The sequence below is a fragment of the Branchiostoma floridae genome, chromosome 5 (genome assembly GCF_000003815.2).
Source record: "Branchiostoma floridae strain S238N-H82 chromosome 5, Bfl_VNyyK, whole genome shotgun sequence".
Lineage (NCBI taxonomy): Eukaryota > Metazoa > Chordata > Leptocardii > Amphioxiformes > Branchiostomatidae > Branchiostoma > Branchiostoma floridae.
The window spans coordinates 22,284,809-22,304,268 of NC_049983.1; the positions used below are offsets into that span (position 1 = coordinate 22,284,809).

General features: G+C 42.7%; 2 protein-coding genes across 2 annotated transcripts in view; both read left to right on the top strand.

Moving 5' to 3' along the window:
- Positions 1 to 2,531, top strand: part of LOC118416285 (histidine N-alpha-methyltransferase-like) — a 4,796-nt gene extending 2,265 nt beyond the window's left edge. The window contains exons 2-5 of the mRNA XM_035821374.1: positions 365 to 571; positions 1,089 to 1,216; positions 1,583 to 1,715; positions 2,194 to 2,531. Coding sequence (XP_035677267.1) covers positions 365 to 571; positions 1,089 to 1,216; positions 1,583 to 1,715; positions 2,194 to 2,396 — 671 coding nt within the window. The 3' untranslated portion in view covers positions 2,397 to 2,531. The remainder of the gene's footprint in view (positions 1 to 364; positions 572 to 1,088; positions 1,217 to 1,582; positions 1,716 to 2,193) is intronic.
- A 1,038-nt stretch (positions 2,532 to 3,569) lies between these two features.
- On the top strand, positions 3,570 to 16,870 carry LOC118416564. Its single transcript, XM_035821712.1, has 16 exons — positions 3,570 to 3,690; positions 7,434 to 7,545; positions 7,920 to 8,048; positions 8,694 to 8,818; positions 9,043 to 9,160; positions 9,537 to 9,569; positions 10,105 to 10,319; positions 10,832 to 10,895; positions 11,154 to 11,308; positions 11,803 to 11,892; positions 12,249 to 12,453; positions 12,911 to 12,976; positions 13,345 to 13,478; positions 13,762 to 13,930; positions 14,321 to 14,521; positions 15,409 to 16,870. The coding sequence occupies exons 1-16, from the start codon at positions 3,586 to 3,588 to the stop codon at positions 16,419 to 16,421; spliced, it is 2,934 nt and encodes a 977-aa protein (XP_035677605.1). The 5' UTR covers positions 3,570 to 3,585; the 3' UTR covers positions 16,422 to 16,870.
- Positions 16,871 to 19,460: the final 2,590 nt, after the last annotated feature.

The window sequence follows — 19,460 nt, forward strand, 5'->3', positions numbered from 1 at the left end:
AACTTTCTAGATTTATCGACCAGTACATATATATATATATGTGCGTGTGCGTGTGTGTGTGTGTGTGTGTTTGTGTGTCTGCATGTGTGTCTGTCTGTGTGTCTGTGTCTCTGTGTGTGCCTGTGTGTGCCTGTGTGTACCTGTGTGTGTGCGCGCTTGTCTGTGTGCGTGTATGTGTGTGTGTGTGTGTGTGTGTGTGTGCGTGTGTGTGTCTGTGCGTGTGTGTGTGTGTACCTGTATGTCTGTGTGCGTGTGTGTGTGTACATGTGTGTGTGTGTGTGTGTGTGTGTGTGTGTGTGTGTGTCCTATATATTATTATCATATTAAATTTATATTATATTGATCACTTGTGTCCTTTCCACAGACTACATCGAGCAAGTCTCGCGAGAGCTGGAGCGAGAGTACAGCGCCCTGACGGTGGAGCCCTTTGGTGGACTGTTCATGGACGGATTACGTCACGTTGCTGGGCGACCGGAGCCCAAGCTGGTCCTGTTCCTAGGCAACAGTCTCGGGAACGTCCCCATCGATGAGCAGGTTGCCATGGTGAAGGAGGTCAGAGGTCATCTCAGCGGTAAGGAGATACGACTCAACACAACAGCTTTCTTCTGATCAAAACTATCTTTTGAAACGCCAAAAAGCAGTTGGATTTGGTTTTGGAAACGGTCAGACGTTTTAACTAGCATCCACTAGTTTTCGTCAGTGACGTCACTGACAAAAATAGCTGACACTGACAAACCATGTCCAGTTGCTTAAGTAACTGCTTTTTGGCGTATCTTATTACCTGGATGTCTGGCCGTCATCGACGTATCTTTTGAAACACCAATTATACGCATCTAAGCGGTGATTAAATAATCAGATAAGTCACCAAATCAGTGGCATATCGTGAGCAAAACTGTTAGAGACGGGTGCAATGGCATGGGCCTAGATTCTTAGTCTTGCATTTGAGAGGTCATGGATTCGATCCGCTGTTGTATCAAAAACTTCAAAATGACAAATGCTTCTTTCTCTGTCTAGCATGTCCATAAAAATTACTTGCTGTGGCCTTACGAAGGATGTTGACTCTACCTTTTCTTTGTTTGTAATTTTAGCTGGCGACAGGCTCGTGTTGGGACTGGACATGAACGTCGACCGGAAGACCCTGCTGAAAGGCTACCGTGCCGAGAACTCACAAGGGCTGTCTCCGTTCTTAAACAACTTCATCGACCGCCTGAACAAGGTAGTGTGAGACTCCGGTCCCATTCCATGAGACGGCGATCGCGCTGTGATCTCGCTTCTATCTGCATTATATTAGTGCAGACATTGACGTCAGAAATGGAATAGCATTAAAAATATTTTTAGCATAATGACTGGAATGGCAACAAAACATACAAAGCTTGAAAGATTTTTATCTATAGAATTCGTTGAACGCTCTGTAAAATTGTAGGTATACATAGCAGCGAGTTGTACTTTTGTCATACCAAAAGAAAATTGTGCGCGATGCAAAAAGATATTCAACGCAAGTCAGAGCCACATATCTTCACAATACGAATCACTCTGATGTTCACTTTCCTCTCCCCTTCCTTCCCTTGTACTCATATTCAAGGACTTTGACGGAGACATGGATAAGACGAAGTTTGAAGACACGGTCGACTTCGTGCAGAGCCCTGCTGAAGGAGACACGCCGAGCTATATCCGAAAATACCTGAAAAGTTCCGAATCGCAACGCGTGCACCTGGGTAAGTTTTCGTTCTTTCGTTGGTTCTTCATTCAGACCCTTGTCTTGCCAAGTGGCACATTATTCAGTACGTTTCCTCGCTGTTTCAGTTGCAGGTGTGTGTTTTTACAGGTATGGGTTGCTAGCAAGTATTCCTTTCACTTACCAGGGGCACCTTCTCGAACACAAGACCCCATTTAACGTTCCTTTTGAAAGATGAGTGCAGCCCCAACCAAGATTCCCTTCCCAGGATTCTTCCCGGTGTCTTCCTATTGGAACCAAATCACGTTGCATATGCAATTCAAAACAACCATTTATCATTGCACGTCGCTGTAATATAAATGTGACTTAAAGTAGCACGACGCAAGTTGAAAATCACATTTCCAAACGGGCCCGATCGGGCAGCTTTCGGGAACGAAAAATATTATTTACGCTTGTTTGTTTATTGTTTATTGTTGCTTCTTCACGAACGAACGAACTAATCTAACGAATTCTTTCAGGAAAGCTCGGCCTCACTGTTGGCTTCCCGGCCGGCGAGAAGCTTTACCTGTCTGAAGGTCCTAACTACAGCTGCAAATTCAGCCAGCATCAGGTGCGCCGTCTGGCGGAGAAGAGCGGCTTTGCAGTGAAAGGCCTCTGGGCTAACGAAGAGGCAAAATTCTGCTTGGTGTGCCTAGCCCCAAATGAAGACATAGCTGCATGAACATTATGGAACAATTGGATAAAGTCTCTAACTCCGTCTAGTGCTTATCACTGACAGCTAGATTTTATTAATGACTGGAACAAATACTATTAGGAGAGAAAAATTAAATTTCACTTACTGTAACCTTGTACCAAATGTGTTAAGAATAATGGCTTTTACTATGAGAGAGAGAGAGAGAGAGAGAGAGAGAGAAAGAGAGAGAGAGAGAGAGAGAGAGAGAGAGAGAGAGAGAGAGAGAGAGAGAGAGAGAGAGAGAGAGAGAGAGAGAGAGAGAGAGAGAGAGAGAGAGAGAGAGAACATGTCCAGAGCACGAGATATAAAAAAGTTCCGTCGTAGTACTTTAGAAAGCCGCTAGGGGGCCATTACCGAACCTGATCGTCGACAAACACGTCTTGGCGAAGGTAACAATTATACTAAAGAAAATTGTTTCTTTATCTTATTTAAGCAACATCTTTGGAGTCGTCGTAACAATATCTATGAGTGGAGACCGTATGTATGGTATTATTTCATGAGGTTCGCATGTTCAGCCAATGGCCTCCTTTACTACTACCATTTCCAACAATACTGAAGAAAAGACATTAAACAGAAGTAGCTTTGAAACACGTTTCTTCCGGTGCTCTTTATCCCTTATCTCCAAGCAGATCCTACAGTAGCATAAGATAGTATCGAGAGCTGCCAGAGGAGTGAAGCCGGCCTAGGACTAGTGTGAATGCTACCGTTGCCCGTTTGACCCCTTTGGCCAGCTATACTCCTTAGCCAGCTTTGATACAAAATCTGCCTGGAGATTACTTTGCCCCAACAGTTCTAAGACCACGCTCCAACTAATATAAGGATGTGCAACACTACATCGAAACAACATTTCGTGGTAACAGTATCAATGCAAGGAGCTCGTGTGTAATTGGTGTTCTGATAGCCTGAGGACCATAACACCGGTTAACCCATTGGCTCGCTCTTCTCCTATAATTACCCAGAATGACAGCCGAACAATAGAGACTCACCCTCCCAACTTGTTCTGTCAGATTTTGCTCATACGCAGCTAGTTCGCTCACCGGATCCGCGTGCGTGCTCTGCCGTGTGGATTTTCCTACATTGGAAGACTCAAACTGTTCAAAATCTTACAAGAGTGATGACCTGAAGATTTTGCAGCCTGTGTGGGGCAATAGGTGTAAGATTTTAACACCAAGTCGCGATGGCTGCACGGTATTTTGCACTGCCGTTGTTGACGGCTGTCCTGGCGGTGGCTGTACTGAGAGCAGAGGCGTCTACAGCGTGCAATAGACGATGTTCCAAGCAGGTAAGGACAAACCTTGCAGTCACCAGTTGCCTAGAGCTCCTTCTTACTGTTCCTTCGTGTTTCTTCGTTGACAAAGACGGATCACGAGTATATAGTCTCCACCAGACTAATTACGCTGGCTATATAGGGAGAGTATTTGTCAGTGAAAGTTTAGCGACCACAGAGTTTCATTGAGGTGAAATTTGTACTGACTCGGTCAATTATGCACCATGTTATTGCCGAATTCTACTCTCCGTACCCCCGTAGGAATCTAAAAGAAGGCCTGGTAGAAGCCTGTTTGTGTACGTGATTTACAATACACTGCATACATGTGTGTCTTATACGGTTAAAACTCGCGTTGTATATAACGTCCAGGGTTTGACAATACATACAGCGTAAGTGCCACATATGCAGTGATTGTCACAAAAACTGTAAGTCGCATACGAATCCTTGTGTGCTTTATTTGCAACAACGTAACAAACTCTTAGAAAATTGAAACGTCGACACGAGTGGATGATCCGTCAAATTATGACGCAGGGGATTTTTTTCTGGGTCATTTCCTTATAGTGGAGACGATACGTTTGATCAGATAATTCTCTTGTTCTCTCACATAGCTTTTGCATACCATAGGTGGCACTTTACCCCTCTCATGATATTCTTCAAAATGACTAATACATCGGTATTTTTAAAAGTGTTGTACTTTTATTTGAACTTTCGATGAATGCCTCGGGCAGTCCCGAATATTTGGGTTGGCCCTCCCATCCCTTGCCCCAGGGTAGGTGTACAGTACGTGCCTATTGTGCTCACGAAACTCTCTCAAGCGTAACTCGTTGTCTCCGCCGCCTTTCTACAAACATGGGTCGTAAAGTTAAATGAAATAATTGGCAAAGTGAATCAGTTCGCGGGAAGTTTAATGTCCCCTCCTCCGAACTTTGCCGGCCAATGAACACTGTGCTGGCCTAAACTCCCCTGGCAAAATATTGTCCATGTACCCAGAATCACCCAGCGTCGTTAGTCTGGTCGAGTTTATAAACACCCTACTTTGGAAAATATTTCAAAGTGTGAAGACCACAATATACGCAAAATCACACTTATTCTTACTTGATCCAAGGTGATTTTTAACCTCCTTGCTTGATCTTTCTGGAATAGAGAGCTTGGCTACACAAAAATCACCGAGTATCCTTCAATGGCGCACGTTTTAATATACGTCTGCGCAACCATTTTGAAGTGAACCGGTTTAGTGACTAACAAATTACGTGGCCCGGGGTACATGTTGTCAACAGGAGTCATCAATCAGGATGACGCGGCGTGTAGCACACCGTAATCATATCGATATGTACATATATCGACTTTTCTCAATAAGATTAATGCAGCGGATAAATATCTATTTTTGATGCGCCTAGATAAACCCTGTATATCAAACATTATCTGTTCCTATATCTACATATGTACAAAGAAGCGAGAAGATCCATCCTGTTAGCTTAGTACCTACAATTAGTTAAATTGTATCTTGTTGTCTCTGTATATGTCTGTTATGTCTGTTATCAGTGACCTGTACCTAGCCCGTCGAGACATGAATGTACAATAAAGGTCTTTCATTCATTCATTCATTAATCTTTGGGTACCTAGCTTCTGTTGGGGACATGAAAGAGGAGGGATGGGCTCCGCTTCCAATACCCAGCCCAAGGACGACACAATGGGTAATATTAAACCCGGTGCCTTTAAAGCCTCAAAACGCTATGGGTCTACCGTTACCTGTTGACTGTCCTTTGTGTATTACACTGTTGAAATAAGTTACTAAAGTAACTGTAGTGTAGTGAAGTGTAGTTTTGTCCTTGTTTGTCATGAAGCAAATAAATGATAATAAAAAAGATCAATCTTGTTATTGGGTGGGCCGACTACTCTCCCTTTTGCAGCCAGGGGCTGAATTGTGAGTAGCTTACAATCGCAATTGTCTGGAGCGGTTGTCATTCGGTGCTAACTCAGGTAAACTCAGTACGAGAGCAATTGCACCAGGTGCGGCCATAGGACTGTAGGTTTTGAACCACTCACGCCGGGAAGGGCCCCTACTCTTTTCGATAAGTGTGCTTGAGGTGTGTCTCTCCTCAAATGTGGGACCTCCATTTTACGTCCTTTCCGGAGGACGGTCCTAACCAAAGCTAGGTACTCATTTTCACCAGAGTAAAGTGAGGTAAGTCGTGTTAAATCATAAATGCATTTCTCCAGGCTACAGGATCGGTGGCAAATCAACGGATTCGAACCCAGAAACTTTGGATTATTCATGAGTCGAACATCCTGTCGATTGCGCCACACCACCGCGGTGTGACCTTGAATTTGACAGATTGCCCTGAGAACTTCATAGATAAAAAAAATAATCTTTTAACGCTCTGCGCGTTGTGCTGTCTGTTCAGTCATTTCAACCATTCAAGCATGATAGTACAATTATGAAATCAGGCGTTACAGAAATCTAATTTAGGTTGTAGCGAGATCGTCGTCCAGTGGAATGCCTGAATGGGGTAGTCTTTATACCCCTGTGACATGCAGCGAAAATCTATCGGACGACGAGTTTGCGAGCTCTAACTGACATTTTCGGCAGTAAGACGTCCGGTGTTCTCTCGAGCAGCGCGCGATTTTTAGTGATCGCCGCCGGTCGTCCGATGGTCGTGGTGCAGCGAAACATGCTCTTAACATGTGCCCCCTATGACCTTCAAATTAAAGATGGCGGCCCATTGTCGTCCCTGACAATGAGGATAGGTACGATCAATGCACACGTTGTGATGACGGGTGTGCAGTGCCGTGCCTGGCACCCCTGGCTCCCCTAGGCTATATGGTTAAAGCTATAACTTTACCACGGATTCGTGTTAAAGCGATTTAGGTTTGGATTCCAGCTTAAGTCAAGAGTCGTTTTTGGAGACACGCCAATACGTTTGTTGGTGACCTGGTGATCCGAAAACGATGTGAATGTATGGAGAATATGACACATGGAATGCGTAGCCTGAAGGCAGTTGTAGTCTGTGTGACTCATTTTAATGTAAACACTGGGCAGTCAGTGAAGCTATCACCTTTTCTAATAGTGTTGTGACACATGTTGTTGAGATTAGAGCGTATAATCTTTTTACCTTATGCCACATTACCTCAATTCTATGGATGACATCCGCGTGTGCATTGATTTTCACCTGTTTTTTAAAAAAAAGACATTGTGGTCACATGTGACCGAATATCTTCCCTGGTCAATCAGGGTAAGGGGCACATGGTCGGGGCATGAGGCCACAATGCCATTGTTTTCCTCTTTAAACAAGATTGACAATAAAAAGATTATTGAAATTGCGACGATTGTCTCTTACAGTTATACTAGAGTTGGACATAAGGCAAATGAAGTCTGGGAAAGAATGGACCGAATCTTTAGTCATGTGGTTTGGCAGCATTTTGTTGAATCTTTATTTTAGTCTCTGGGTCTCCAGACGATGTCATCCATAAAATTAAGTCAATGTGGCCTTACCTTTACTTAATTGCTGAACCTTAAGCTTGGTGCTTAAAGACATCTCTATACTCTCCAAGCAGATCCTACTGTATCATAAGATCAAAAGCTGTCAAAGGAGTGGAACACCGGAGTGTGTATGCTACCGATGCCCATCTGACTCCCTTTGGCCGGTTATACTCTTTGGCCAGCTTTCATACTATCTAATGGCACCGTAGGATCTGCTTGGAGATTAGCAACCTCATTCGGAGTACGTCTCCTAATCAATGTAGCATTATTTTATTAGGTTGACGTTTTGACTTGTTTACGGCGCTGTAAGAGGGGAACAGTGCAGCACAGGGCGAGGCACGGGAGAACCGGTCCCGTCAAGTTTGATTATCCCCTCCGAGAAATATCAGGTGAGGTCCAACCCCGGCCCGAATCAAGCCTACTTTTATATACAAATGTCATCCGATTTTGCCTGTCATATTGTTTTACATAAACACCGTGAAGGCTAACGGCACATTTCCAAACCGTGGCACGGTCGGGCTATGTATACGTGAAAATATACACAAGTACTAGTAATACCCCCGAGTTTTCTCGTTACGTCTTGCGTACTTTGGTGTCTTTTATATCATACTTTTGGTTCCCGAAAGCTACCAGGTCGGGCACCGGTTTGGAAATGTCACGTAGGCCGAAACATTGGTATCATTTCTTTTTGTGTGTTTGCTTGTGTCAGTGTGTGTTCGTAGTTATTCTAATATTGACGAAACATCTTTTGCTTTGATGCCAGAGTGCTCTTCCCACGTGCCCATTAAAGCCGCGTCCATCACACCTGTGCCAGACCTGAAAGTTGCGCTGACGGACGCCTCGTCTGATGAGTTGGACCGTGTCAGGATAACATGGAGGGCACCTGAAACAGGTAGACTGGTGTGTGGTGTTGTGTAGTATGATGCTATAGACACATGTGGAGTAATCATCACATTCATTAAGAAGAATAGGAGTGACCCAGTATATTATCCGGTTACCTCTGAATTACCTGGCGGGGCCCCCTTTTCCAAAGGCTGTTTTTTAAGAGTTAAGTTAAGTTTATTTGCAAATTCATGCCCGTAGGCTAATTGCAAGTACATGGTACAAACAAGATAGGGGATATGCATGTAACAATGAACTGTAATTAACATCATTATACAAAAGACTGCTGGAATACTAGTGTTGACTATATCTAGATAGGTTGGGTTGACTTCTTTTTTGAAAGCCAAAGAGTCCCACTTATTTTACAATTTGTGTGATATGTCAGGCGTGGCCCCTATAGCTACGTACCCCCCTGGGATACCCTGCGGGTGTCGGGCTACATTTGGGCACGGCCGGGTCCAAGATGTTTTAAACTCAGCCCGGGACCCGGTGACGAATAGACGCCGTGACGTAATCGTGACTTTGACTTTATTCATTATGCAACATAGTCGTGAAAACACCGATAGGTTCACCCGCTGTATCCGACAGTCCACCGGGACAAATTTGTGGCACTGATGCACAAGGCCTTGTCTAATGACCCATTTATGTTTATCAGGTTACGAACTTGTGACAGGCTTCGAAGTCGACATAGTGACGGTTGGACGGACCAGGCGCTCGTCGTACTCGTGTCGGCAGCTTCTTCTTAACAGGACACTGCAGGCAAAAGACGTCCTAAGCAAGGTGAGCTAGAGCTAGTTCTGGACCGAGGCTGATCATGGCCATTTCAAACCTCTGGCATTAGTTTGCGCATACGTATCAAATCCAACAGCGACAATAACAACAATAATAAGGGATGTTTACAATAACCAGATCTGTCATAAGAGCTGTATTTTGTTGTGCTATATACACTGAACCTCTAAAAATTCCGTTTCTTTTCTTCCTCTTCTTACTTTTACTTACCTTAGAACTATTTTGAGTACATAACTGACCTGTCGAGGGGGCTGAAGTACCGGGTTATTGTGAAGACTCTTCCGGGGCAGCATTTGGAAGACAACTCTCAAACAAGCTTGGTTTATGAAGCAAGTAAGTACAAGTGCAATAGAAGATTAAGTATTTCAATCAACTTCGTCAGCAGACGTACCAATGACAATTTGAACATCCCAGCAGAGTCGGCTAGTTTGTTTGAACCTTTGTTTAGTCATCAAAAGCTCAAATCGGCCTGCAGGCCGCTTTTTCACTAAGGTCATGAGGGAAGAGGCAAGGGTCAGACAATAAAATATACAGTTTACATCATCTTGAGTCGTAATGAGTCATTTAAGTTTATATACACAATTTTAAATACATAGAACAAAATACATGATAACTTAGTTGGTTGTCATTTCAATGTTATGTCTCAGAATGTAAGTATGTATTGACGCATGAGAATATGTGCGAGTCAAATGTTTCTTCTATATTTCAGGGGAATCCTTGGCTTGGGAGGAGCGACGACGTGGTAAGTCGATTTGGATTACGATCCACTTACTTTGCAGAACGACGTAATTTTGCAGACAGTTAGTTTGACAATATTATCAAACCCAGGGAGCCAAATTCTAGCCAAGGCTATCCATATAAACAGATAATTTGAATTATTACTGCATGTGAACGCTAAAGTATGAACTTAGTGTCTGACACTTATCGAGCGATATCATGAGAACGGTGTGTTGGTATCAAGGAGTATTTGTAATCGGACGACATTCGTAGTTTGTTTTGAGTGCAATCTCTACGGGGACTGCTGGGGAGTGAGTTCCAGAAGCAAATTGCACTGCTAAAGAATGTTCTTTGATTCCTAACAACTAGATATCTTTTGCATATCAATTCACGGCTAGGATTAAGAAAAAACTCCCTCCAACAATATTTCTTCAGTGACAGTGTCACTGACGAAAGACAACTGATGGTTGTCTGAAACGTCTGGTAGTTTCCAAAATCATATCCAGTTGCATGAGTAACTGCTTTTTGATTGCTAACGTTCTCGTCTTCATCATCTGCAGCGTGGAAGCCCGAGCCTGTTGAGATTGTGCGAATCGTCGGTCGGAACGTCACCGTCAGCATCTCCCTGGCTCCTGGTGACTTCAAGATTGATGAGTACAATCTCCAGTGGAGCTGTGACACACGCTGGGGCGTCGACAAGTTCAACACGACTGGAGCTACCGCTACATGGAACAGGACTCTGTACCATCTTCCGCCAGGACAGTGCGGCATTCAGGTCAGCTGGATATGGCATAAACCATGTATCTTACATAACGCTAGTTCACCTTTATCCGCTGGGTAACCTATATCCGTTGTTTCTAAAAATTGAGTATTCAGGGATACAATATTCGAATTGCTATATGTTGAAAATATTGCCGTACGGCAACTGGATATCCATAAAAACCCTGTTTTGAAAGGTAACGGATATAAGTTGCCCTGGAGATAAAGGTGAGCTAACGATACATTCAAACATTTTCGAATTCCCCGAGTATCATTGGGAATGAAGTAAAGTAAGATGATGTGCTTGCATTGACTCTAAGAGCATGCATTTTCCCCCTCTATTTCCCTTTGAGTCCGCAATGTCTAGGGAGAGAGAGAGAGAGAGAGAGAGAATTTTACATGCTTTCTGAAATAGCTTTTCATTGCGTCTTGTATCCTTTGTTTTCTACTTGACATTATGTATTAAGTCGCAACAAGATTTGATGTTTCTGGTGAAGACTAAATTGTGCATCTGATTCGATCTTTCAGGTTTCATCAACCCTGGATCCGAACGATCCGATCTGGAGCAACACCACGACGTTTTCAATAACAGGTCAGCGGCTAACTATTGTTTTGCAATACACATGTAGTTGTAAGTTCTATGAACAGTTCAACGATATGTCCAAAAGCATTGCCTCTAATCTTATTTCATCTAATAACCCTTAGTTTAACTATTTGACCGTTGGGGTAATTTTTTCTACTGGTGAAGTGAAAACTTTGTGAAAACAGTTTGAAATGGCCAGGTGGTCTTTATGTAGAGGTGGTCACTGGTACAGCTTTGACTGTAATGGAATCGTTCTTGTGTCATTAGACTGGACCCCAGACAACCTCACAGCAAACTGTGACGGAACGGAGGTCTCTGTAACCTTCCGTGGAGCCCCTTCCGAGTGCAACTTTCAGGACTACCGGATCTGTCTGTCTGTCAACACCAGCAACTCCCACAGCGAAAATATGACGTGCAACCCCGTGAGTAAAAACTTTTTTTTACCTACATGAAAAATGGAAGTATAGTTTTTGGCATGTCTGTGTGTCTGTCTGTGTGTCTGTATATTTCTGAGTGTGTTAACTTTGTGCTTCCGGATAGTTGTGGTCGGCATAACTTGGTGGTTGTAAAGAAAAAGGTCAAGATCGATTTTGGGCTTCCTGGTGTGTGCCCATGGTACTGCAGCAGAGCGTCCGGTTTTTGTATCTTTTGCTCTTGACATGATATGGTCTTGTTTTAATTGTAGAACTCGATAGTGTATTCTACTTCTCTAGTGGATATGACTGATACTTTCTTCAGTACTACTGGGCGCCCAGTGCTGAAGGCCGATTCGACCGTTGATGACTCAGCACTGGAACACCAGTGCGGAACCCGCTACTTTTGTCTATTGCCTTGTTTTCCTGGCTGTCTATCCTTCATCGACGTGTTATGCCTGTAGAAATGAGACGGTAACCTTTCTCAATGTCCTCTCCATTAGCTGTTCAAGAAAGATGACGACACCGGCGTAGTCAAGGCAGAGTTCGAGCACGTGAAACCGTTGCTAGACGGGCATTTTTATGCAGTGAAGGTAAAGGGCAACTGTATTAATCTAAGGGATAGTACAATGGAGTGAAGTGTGCCTTGGTCAATTCTCGGCCACATGATTCGGGCATTCTGATTTCTGTTTCTGAAAAAAAGAATAAAAGATACCCAATATGCACGCTACTGCTGTATTGTTGTAGTATTTGAGAGAACGTAAAGTTGTCTAATCTGGCATTTGATATCAAGGTCGCTTCACGAGTATATTTGATTAACATTGCACTTATGAACAAGATGGAGGAGGTGGTAGATGTTTTGGTCATCATGAGAGAGAGAGAGAGAGAGAGAGAGAGAGAGAGAGAGAGAGAGAGAGAGAGAGTTACATATATCTTTTTTCCTCCAAAGGTTGGAGCTCCGTACCAGGATTGTGAGTGGACCCAGGTGCGCGTCACGACTGCGATGTCAGGTCTCAGCGAAAGTGCGGAGACTTCCGTGCCGCCTAAACAACGTGGGGTGCACATCACACACATCGTGGCCGTGGTTTCCGTGGCGGTGCTCATCGGACTAGCCCTTCTCGGGATCTTGTACTACCTGCGGAAAAATAAACCACGTAAGTTGCCATGTCCCCCAGACGCCTTCTAATTTTATAACCCCATGGCCCATTAAGGCGCTTTCAACGAAGTCGTGTGATTTAGAAATCTGACGTGATCTACTGCATAATAGGTAACTTTTCGATTAACATACACACACAGAGACGTTACCCATCTCTCTTTCTTTATCTGTCTCTACAACCCTCTCTCTCTCTCTCTTTCTCTTTCTCAATTCGACTCCGATTTTCATTTAGAATGTGAATATTTGTATTTCGTTATAGCTCGTTCATTATATATACAGATAACCAGTTAAGTGGTTATTTGTTGCGGTGCAGGTTACAATGTTGTTGGTCTTGCGACGGTTGGTTGAGTGACGGGACTGGTGAGGTGAGGCGAGTCTTGCAACAAATCATGTAAAACCATGATGCCCCGCTTATGGGCGATATGAATAACAAATGTGACATTGTTTAATTACAGAAATGAATGTCCCCTGGCCATGGTCGTTTTCGTTGGAGCCTAGTCCTGATACTGTGTGCCCGGAAAGTAAGTTCTCGTTTACAGATAATGATAATCTTTATTGTATGTTCAATTCCCTATTGGATAGATGCATACCATACATGTAACTGCTTGTTACACTATATCAAATTGTACAATGTGATTACACTTTTAATAATTATTGGCGATGTGCATGTTGCCCGTTGTAATATATTGTGTTTATTACTTTAGACAAGAAGGTTATCTTTTTGGCAGCTTTTTTCAAGTTATTGCTTTGGCTGTTCAAGCACACAAATCCAGGGTCGACCAACTAGCCTGTGGCTATTATAAATGGCTATTGCTGCTGACAGAGATAAAGACAACACAAAATTTGACATGAACAGGATAATAGTCGTGCCGTTTTCTACTATCCACAGAACGGCCAATCCCACGCCTTTTCCTGGTGTATTCGTATGACTGTCCCGAACACTTCACGGTGGTTGAACGCTTTGCTGCCTCCCTGCAAAGAATGGGCTTTAACGTGGTGTTGGACATGTGGTGCACCAACCAGGTGGGTTCCGTTACGGTGCTGAACAAAAACAGTTAAAGTTTTGCAAAGACAGATAGTTGTTTTTTTGTTTAATTTCTTTTCGATACTTTTTTAACAGTACACACGTAGGCATTTCGACCTACCATGAAGACAGCATCATTATTACTCTTTCATATGGACTTATTTATCACTTTGTCACTTTTGTTTTTGTGTGTAATAGTTGCTGCCATACATTGAACCGTGTATATTTGTCGTGCAATAGATTCCATTCAATCACTCTCAAATTCCAACCCTCCATCCACAGATCAGTTGTGTGGGGAAAGTCGAATGGGCCTGTGAGCAGCTGGACAGGGCGGAATACGTCATCGTCCTGTGTTCCCTAGGCGGACGGCACAAGATGGAGGATCGGAACGAACCGCCGCTGCAGGAGGGTCTTTTGGGGGATATGTTCACGCCGTGGGTCAAGGAGATAGGTAGGGAAAACATTATACCTATCCTAATCCATGTTTGGTCTCTTAGCGATAGACAAGTAGTGAATATGGGTCTTAGTTATCTTGGTCTTTGGTATTGATTTGGACAGTATTGAATTTAAAGAAGAATTAATTCACAACTACATATTTTTCACCTGCCATCTTCTTCATGTATGTGATACTACTTTACCCCTGGGACTGCAATGTTAACATTGACACCAGTCAGAGTTTTTGTTGTTGGACCAGTCTGAAAAAAACGGCCCTGAATAAGAATCATCGGACACCAATCAATCTATTTTAGCCCTGAAGAGGATGACAGACGGTCGTCGAAACGTTAGCTCTTGAATTTTTTTTGCTTATTTTTTTTATAAATTTGTATCTTACATGTTCCAGGTTCACGCATCCACTCCGGCGACAGCGGTTCCCTGAGGAAGTACGTGGTGGCCTACTTCAGCTACTCGTCGGCGGAGGACGTTCCCCGGACGCTGCGGGGGGTCCAACCTCAGTACCAGCTGATGAAACACCTGCCGGAGCTGTTCTGTCACCTGCAGAGGATGGAGAGGAGGAGCGCCGCGGGGACAGCCAGGGTGGAAGGTAACAGACATTTGTTTGAACCTTTGTTTCGTCGTGAAAGCTGAAATCGGCCTGCAAGCCGCTTTTCATCGAGGTCATGAGGGAAGAGGCAAGGGTCAGACAAAGTATATAACAGAGATACAATTTACAGCATTTAAAGTCCTTATGAGTCTTATAAAAAAGTCTACAAGCTTTTAATCTTAAAAGTCTACAAGTCTATATACACAATTTTTACATACATGGTAAAAACTACATAATAGTGAGAACTGCTACATGATTTGAGTCCGTTCATTTTGTCCGTTCATGTTACTTTAAGAGTATCTTAAAGAAAGCCCGGGGCTGTACGTATGTCCGGTGGTAGACAGTTCCAGATGTTGGGTCCATTGTAAGCGATGGCTCTTCTGACATGTCACGCGGGTTCAGTTTACACACGCGTTTTCGAGTCGACTTGGAATCGGCTCAGTGGTTCCAAGACGACTCCAAATGGGTCCGAAAACGTGTGTGTAGATAGACCCAGTCATTAATTCGCTTTCATCAGTGGGGCACAAACTTACTTGATAGAGACAAGCTTTCAAAGTGAACATCTGGCCTTTGAGATTCAGAAAAGAACTTTTTATGTTATCAACAACTTTATAACTATATTCTTGACACATTGTGAAACACCGTGACACTGGAAGACTTCTGTTCTGACTTCGTCCTTATTCAAAATCTTAACAGTAAAACTCTGGATAAAACATTCTTTCTTCTTTGCCAGATCATTTTACGACCAGTGGGTGCATGGGTTGCTGAACCATATTTGGAAGAAAGAATTATTGATAACTACATACACCAACGTACGAATCAACTAGCATAAAGTCTAATATAAATTTTTTGCGCACATTAAAACCATCATCGTTTGTGTTTCTCAGGTCTGGAAGACATTCAAAGGGAGACAGTAGAGGCGATAGAAGCGATGCAGAAACTCTGCGACGACAAGCCTGACTGGCTCTTCAACACGAACGACGATGTCCCTCATGTCGTCGACGTAAGTACACCGTCCACTCCACAAGAAGAAATCCCGCTGCTTCCAACACCCTCAGAAAACAGCGTGGACATGTCAGACTCCACGACTTCTATCAGTGACGCACAAGATGACGAGAATGCACAGGACCAACAGCCTCTTCTTAGAAACGGAGCTGCTAAAGTAACAGATGTAAGACTGTCACCTCAAGATGATGACTGTCGCGTAGACGTGTCACCATCAGGTGACGTGTTGGCAGTGACGGGCAATATTGGACCGATAGAATCGCTCTCAGGTACTTTAGAGACTGCACAAAAACGTAGAGAGGACGATCCTGATAGGGGAATCCCTACTTCCAGTGAACCAAGCGTAAAAGAAGCAGCAAGTGGGTCGTCGCAGGCGCCACCACCCCCGCAAACCACAACGGCCTTTCCACGACAAGTCCTCCCTCCGGCTCCACAAGAACAGTACATTGAGTACGGGCCTGCAGCTACGGGTGGACCTTTCGGTGACAATCCTAGAGATTTGTACCGAACCCACACCGAACTCACACCACCATCACCACCGCAAACCACAACAACCACCTTTCCACCACAAGTCCCCATTCCAGCAGAACAGTACCTTGAGTACGGGGCTCGAGCACCAAGCGGAGTTTTCGCTCACAACCCCCACACCCATCCAAACGGAGCACACTATAGCATCAACATGTATGAAAATCCGATGTACCTTAGCAGCCCTTCCTACCACCAACATCCATACATCGATGGACAAGGTACGGGACACCTAGATCAGCCGGGCGGGTATCCAGGATATAGGGAAGAGAATCGTGGTAGCGACGAACAACCGGACAGCGGAATCTTCATGGAGGATCAGCTGAGGCTGTACAATCAAATGGTGTGGGACAGTATGCTACCCCAATGATAGTAACGTAGTCTGAAATCGTTACCTTTCAGTGGATAGCGCAGTGCCTATCTCTGTTTCTATAGTCTCAGGGCCACGCAGTTGTGCAAAACTACAGTAGACAGCAAATCCACTGGTTATGGCGTGTGTTTAACTGTTTTGCAATGGCAATGTCAATGGAGGAACACATACAATATCTAAGAAGTGGAAAAGAATAGTTGTCTAAAATAACCAAAAACATACATTCTTACTTTGTAGCATATGCAGTTTTACAGTGTAATTTGATAGGGCAATGTATAATTAAGCCATCTATCGTCAATTATTTTTCAATACAGATGTATGTAAACGTATTGTGCTAAAATTTTCATGCCTTTCAAGTTTCTTTCTCTTTCATAGATTCATTTGGAAATAACATGATGTCTAAAACTAGTAAGAAAAAAATACGTTTGTACTTTTAGCATATCTATCAATAATCTATTATGTTTTATTATTCTACGATGGTGGCGCCTTCCATGTGAAATTTCTGTCTTTTATTTACTAAGAGTAAGAACAGTGAAAAATATAGAAGTACGTACATACATGTAATTTGAAACCCTGATCTATGTTGTTTACTAGCCATCAATAAGTTCACACTAATATTTCGGTCTTTTATAAAGAGACATAATCTACTTTTTTGTCATACAGGGTGAAACCCTTTTTAGCTACTCTCCAAGCAGAGGTTAGGCTCCGGCTGTTTTTTAACGTTATTTTTAGTCGATAAAAGCGGGCGATCTATCATGGAATGGTGTCTTGTTGTGGACGGGGGGCTACTAGAGCGGTAGAGAGGCCGTTAAAGCCTGGTACTGGATGCCGTGTGAAAACAGCCGGAGTCTAACCTCTGCTTGGAGAGTACTTTTTAGCTATACAGTAAGGAAACGTTCTAAAAGCTTAAGATTTTTACTGTTTTTAATTCATTATCTGTTACGTCTTAATTGGTTGTTGCTTTCACTTATTTTGGCTCTTGTAGAGCTCCTTTCTGTTTCCAGAAACATTTTGTAATTCCTTCTGGAGTCTTGGCTTATTCTTTTGTAATGTCTATGATATATCAAATAAACATCTCTGGAAAAAAATTCTCCCAGCAGGCATTCTTGAATAGTTCATTGAACATGCCCAGTACAAACTGGAACAAAATGGCTAAAAGCAAATTTAAAGTTACGCACAAAGTGGTAGACTGGTATCACTTACCAAAATGACAACTACCGTTATTGGTGCCACTTTTATTATTGAACTACTGATTTCGCTTCTGCAACTACTGTCATTTCTAAATGTACTTACCAAAACGAATGACTAATTACTATTTACCAGAAAGGCACCAGCCTCATTTGCACACAATGCCATGCAAATTCATCACTTCTAGCAAAAAAAAAAGACATTATACGTTTTCTCCAGAAACTATATATACTGGCTCGCGAATGTACATTTTGTATTCATCAATCCACACATTCACTCATGAAATCATACATATGCTACTCCCCAAGCAGAGGTTGGCTCTGGCCGTTTTTTGACGTTTTAGGCATTTTCATCTGGCTTTCTACAAGTGCTGTTCCATCCAAACGTATGGCTGGAAGACAAAGAAAACAGCACAAAAAAGAAAGTCTGACAAAATACACATGTAAAGCCTAAAAAAACATCCTTGACCCTTCAAGGCTCAAGGACAAAAACACGTCAAAATCAGGAGCCGAACCTCTGCTTGAAGAGTATATATACAATTCGTATATTCCACCTTCACAAAAATGACGCAGACAACGAACTCTGATACAAAGCACATTTTATTCCAAATACAAAAATAGAGCATCTTGGAGACAAGGGGACAGTGTTAAGTCAAAGGCAGCATGAAAGAGAGAAAGAGGGGGTTTCCTAAACAAAAGAAAAAGTCTTAAAGACTGGTGAAGACTCCTAGCGTTCCAAACACAAGATCATAATTTCCATTTAGGCCACACCGATTTAATTTCTTGGTTCACGGATTCGCTCGCTCCTATTTTTGGGAAAAAAAAATAAAAATTACCACTCAGCAAATTTATGAAACCATTCACCAACTTTCTGGTGGAGCAAATTAGCCTTTATATTATATGCTCCTTAAAGTGTGGGTACAGGTGCTGTTACTGTACAAAAAAATAGTGTTTTTGTACTTTTTCAAGCTGAAAACTTTTTTTCTTTATGTTTTGAATTAGCCGTTACCTTTACCCCAACCATTTTACAATTTTTATTTTTATTTCGCCCTCTCGCTCCATATTTTTTATGAAAAAATCTGTGAACCAAGAAATTAAATTGGTGTGGCCTTAACTTCAAGTCAAGAAGGATAACTTCAAGTTTCCCTATAAGAGTCATCGGATGATAGGGGATACATTCTTAACAGTATGACAGGATATGATACATCGTAGGTATAGTGGTAAGGCCTCAGTAGTTCAGTGTGCATACATGTAATGTACAGTATTGAAGTTAAGTGGTTTTGGTTTTACAAATCTTGGCTCTTACTCTATTGTCTTAGCAAATCAGAACAGAGGGGTTTGAAGTGGGATTCCTTGAGATATAGCAGAGAGAAAAGCACAGCTTTATCCTCTAAAATAAATTCAGTTAGGAGCTTTGAAATATTCATTTCAAACAGTATGAGGATTTGTGAATTAACTAGTGCAAGCTACATGTTATGTTACAGTACAATTTCACACCTTAGATTAGCTAAGAATACATATTGAGAGCAGCATAAGCATACACATTTGTGATACAGGATTGCAGTTAGCATAATTGTCATACACAATAAACAATATACAGTGTAATTTACATATTAGTATGCCTGGACATGCTGTACAAATATCATTTTAGATAAAAGACAACAGAAAAGTGAGGAACATCTAAATATTACATGTTAGCTATACTGGCAGATACAGATTTCATGAACTAGAACTAATGGTAGAGTTTACTACTCTCCAAGCAGAGGTTAGGCGCGGGCGGTAGCAGAAGCGTGTTCCTGAAATCCTGTTCATCGGGCTTACTCATACTTGCATTCTCTCTTGCCGTGTCCAA

Excerpts from the sequence above, each read along its gene's own strand:
- LOC118416564 (XM_035821712.1), top strand. The coding sequence starts at position 3,586 with ATGGCTGCACGGTATTTTGCACTGCCGTTGTTGACGGCTGTCCTGGCG. Across the intron at positions 9,161-9,536 it reads AAGCTTGGTTTATGAAGCAA|GGGAATCCTTGGCTTGGGAG; the intron begins GTAAGTACAAGT and ends TCTATATTTCAG. Across the intron at positions 12,454-12,910 it reads CCTGCGGAAAAATAAACCAC|AAATGAATGTCCCCTGGCCA; the intron begins GTAAGTTGCCAT and ends GTTTAATTACAG.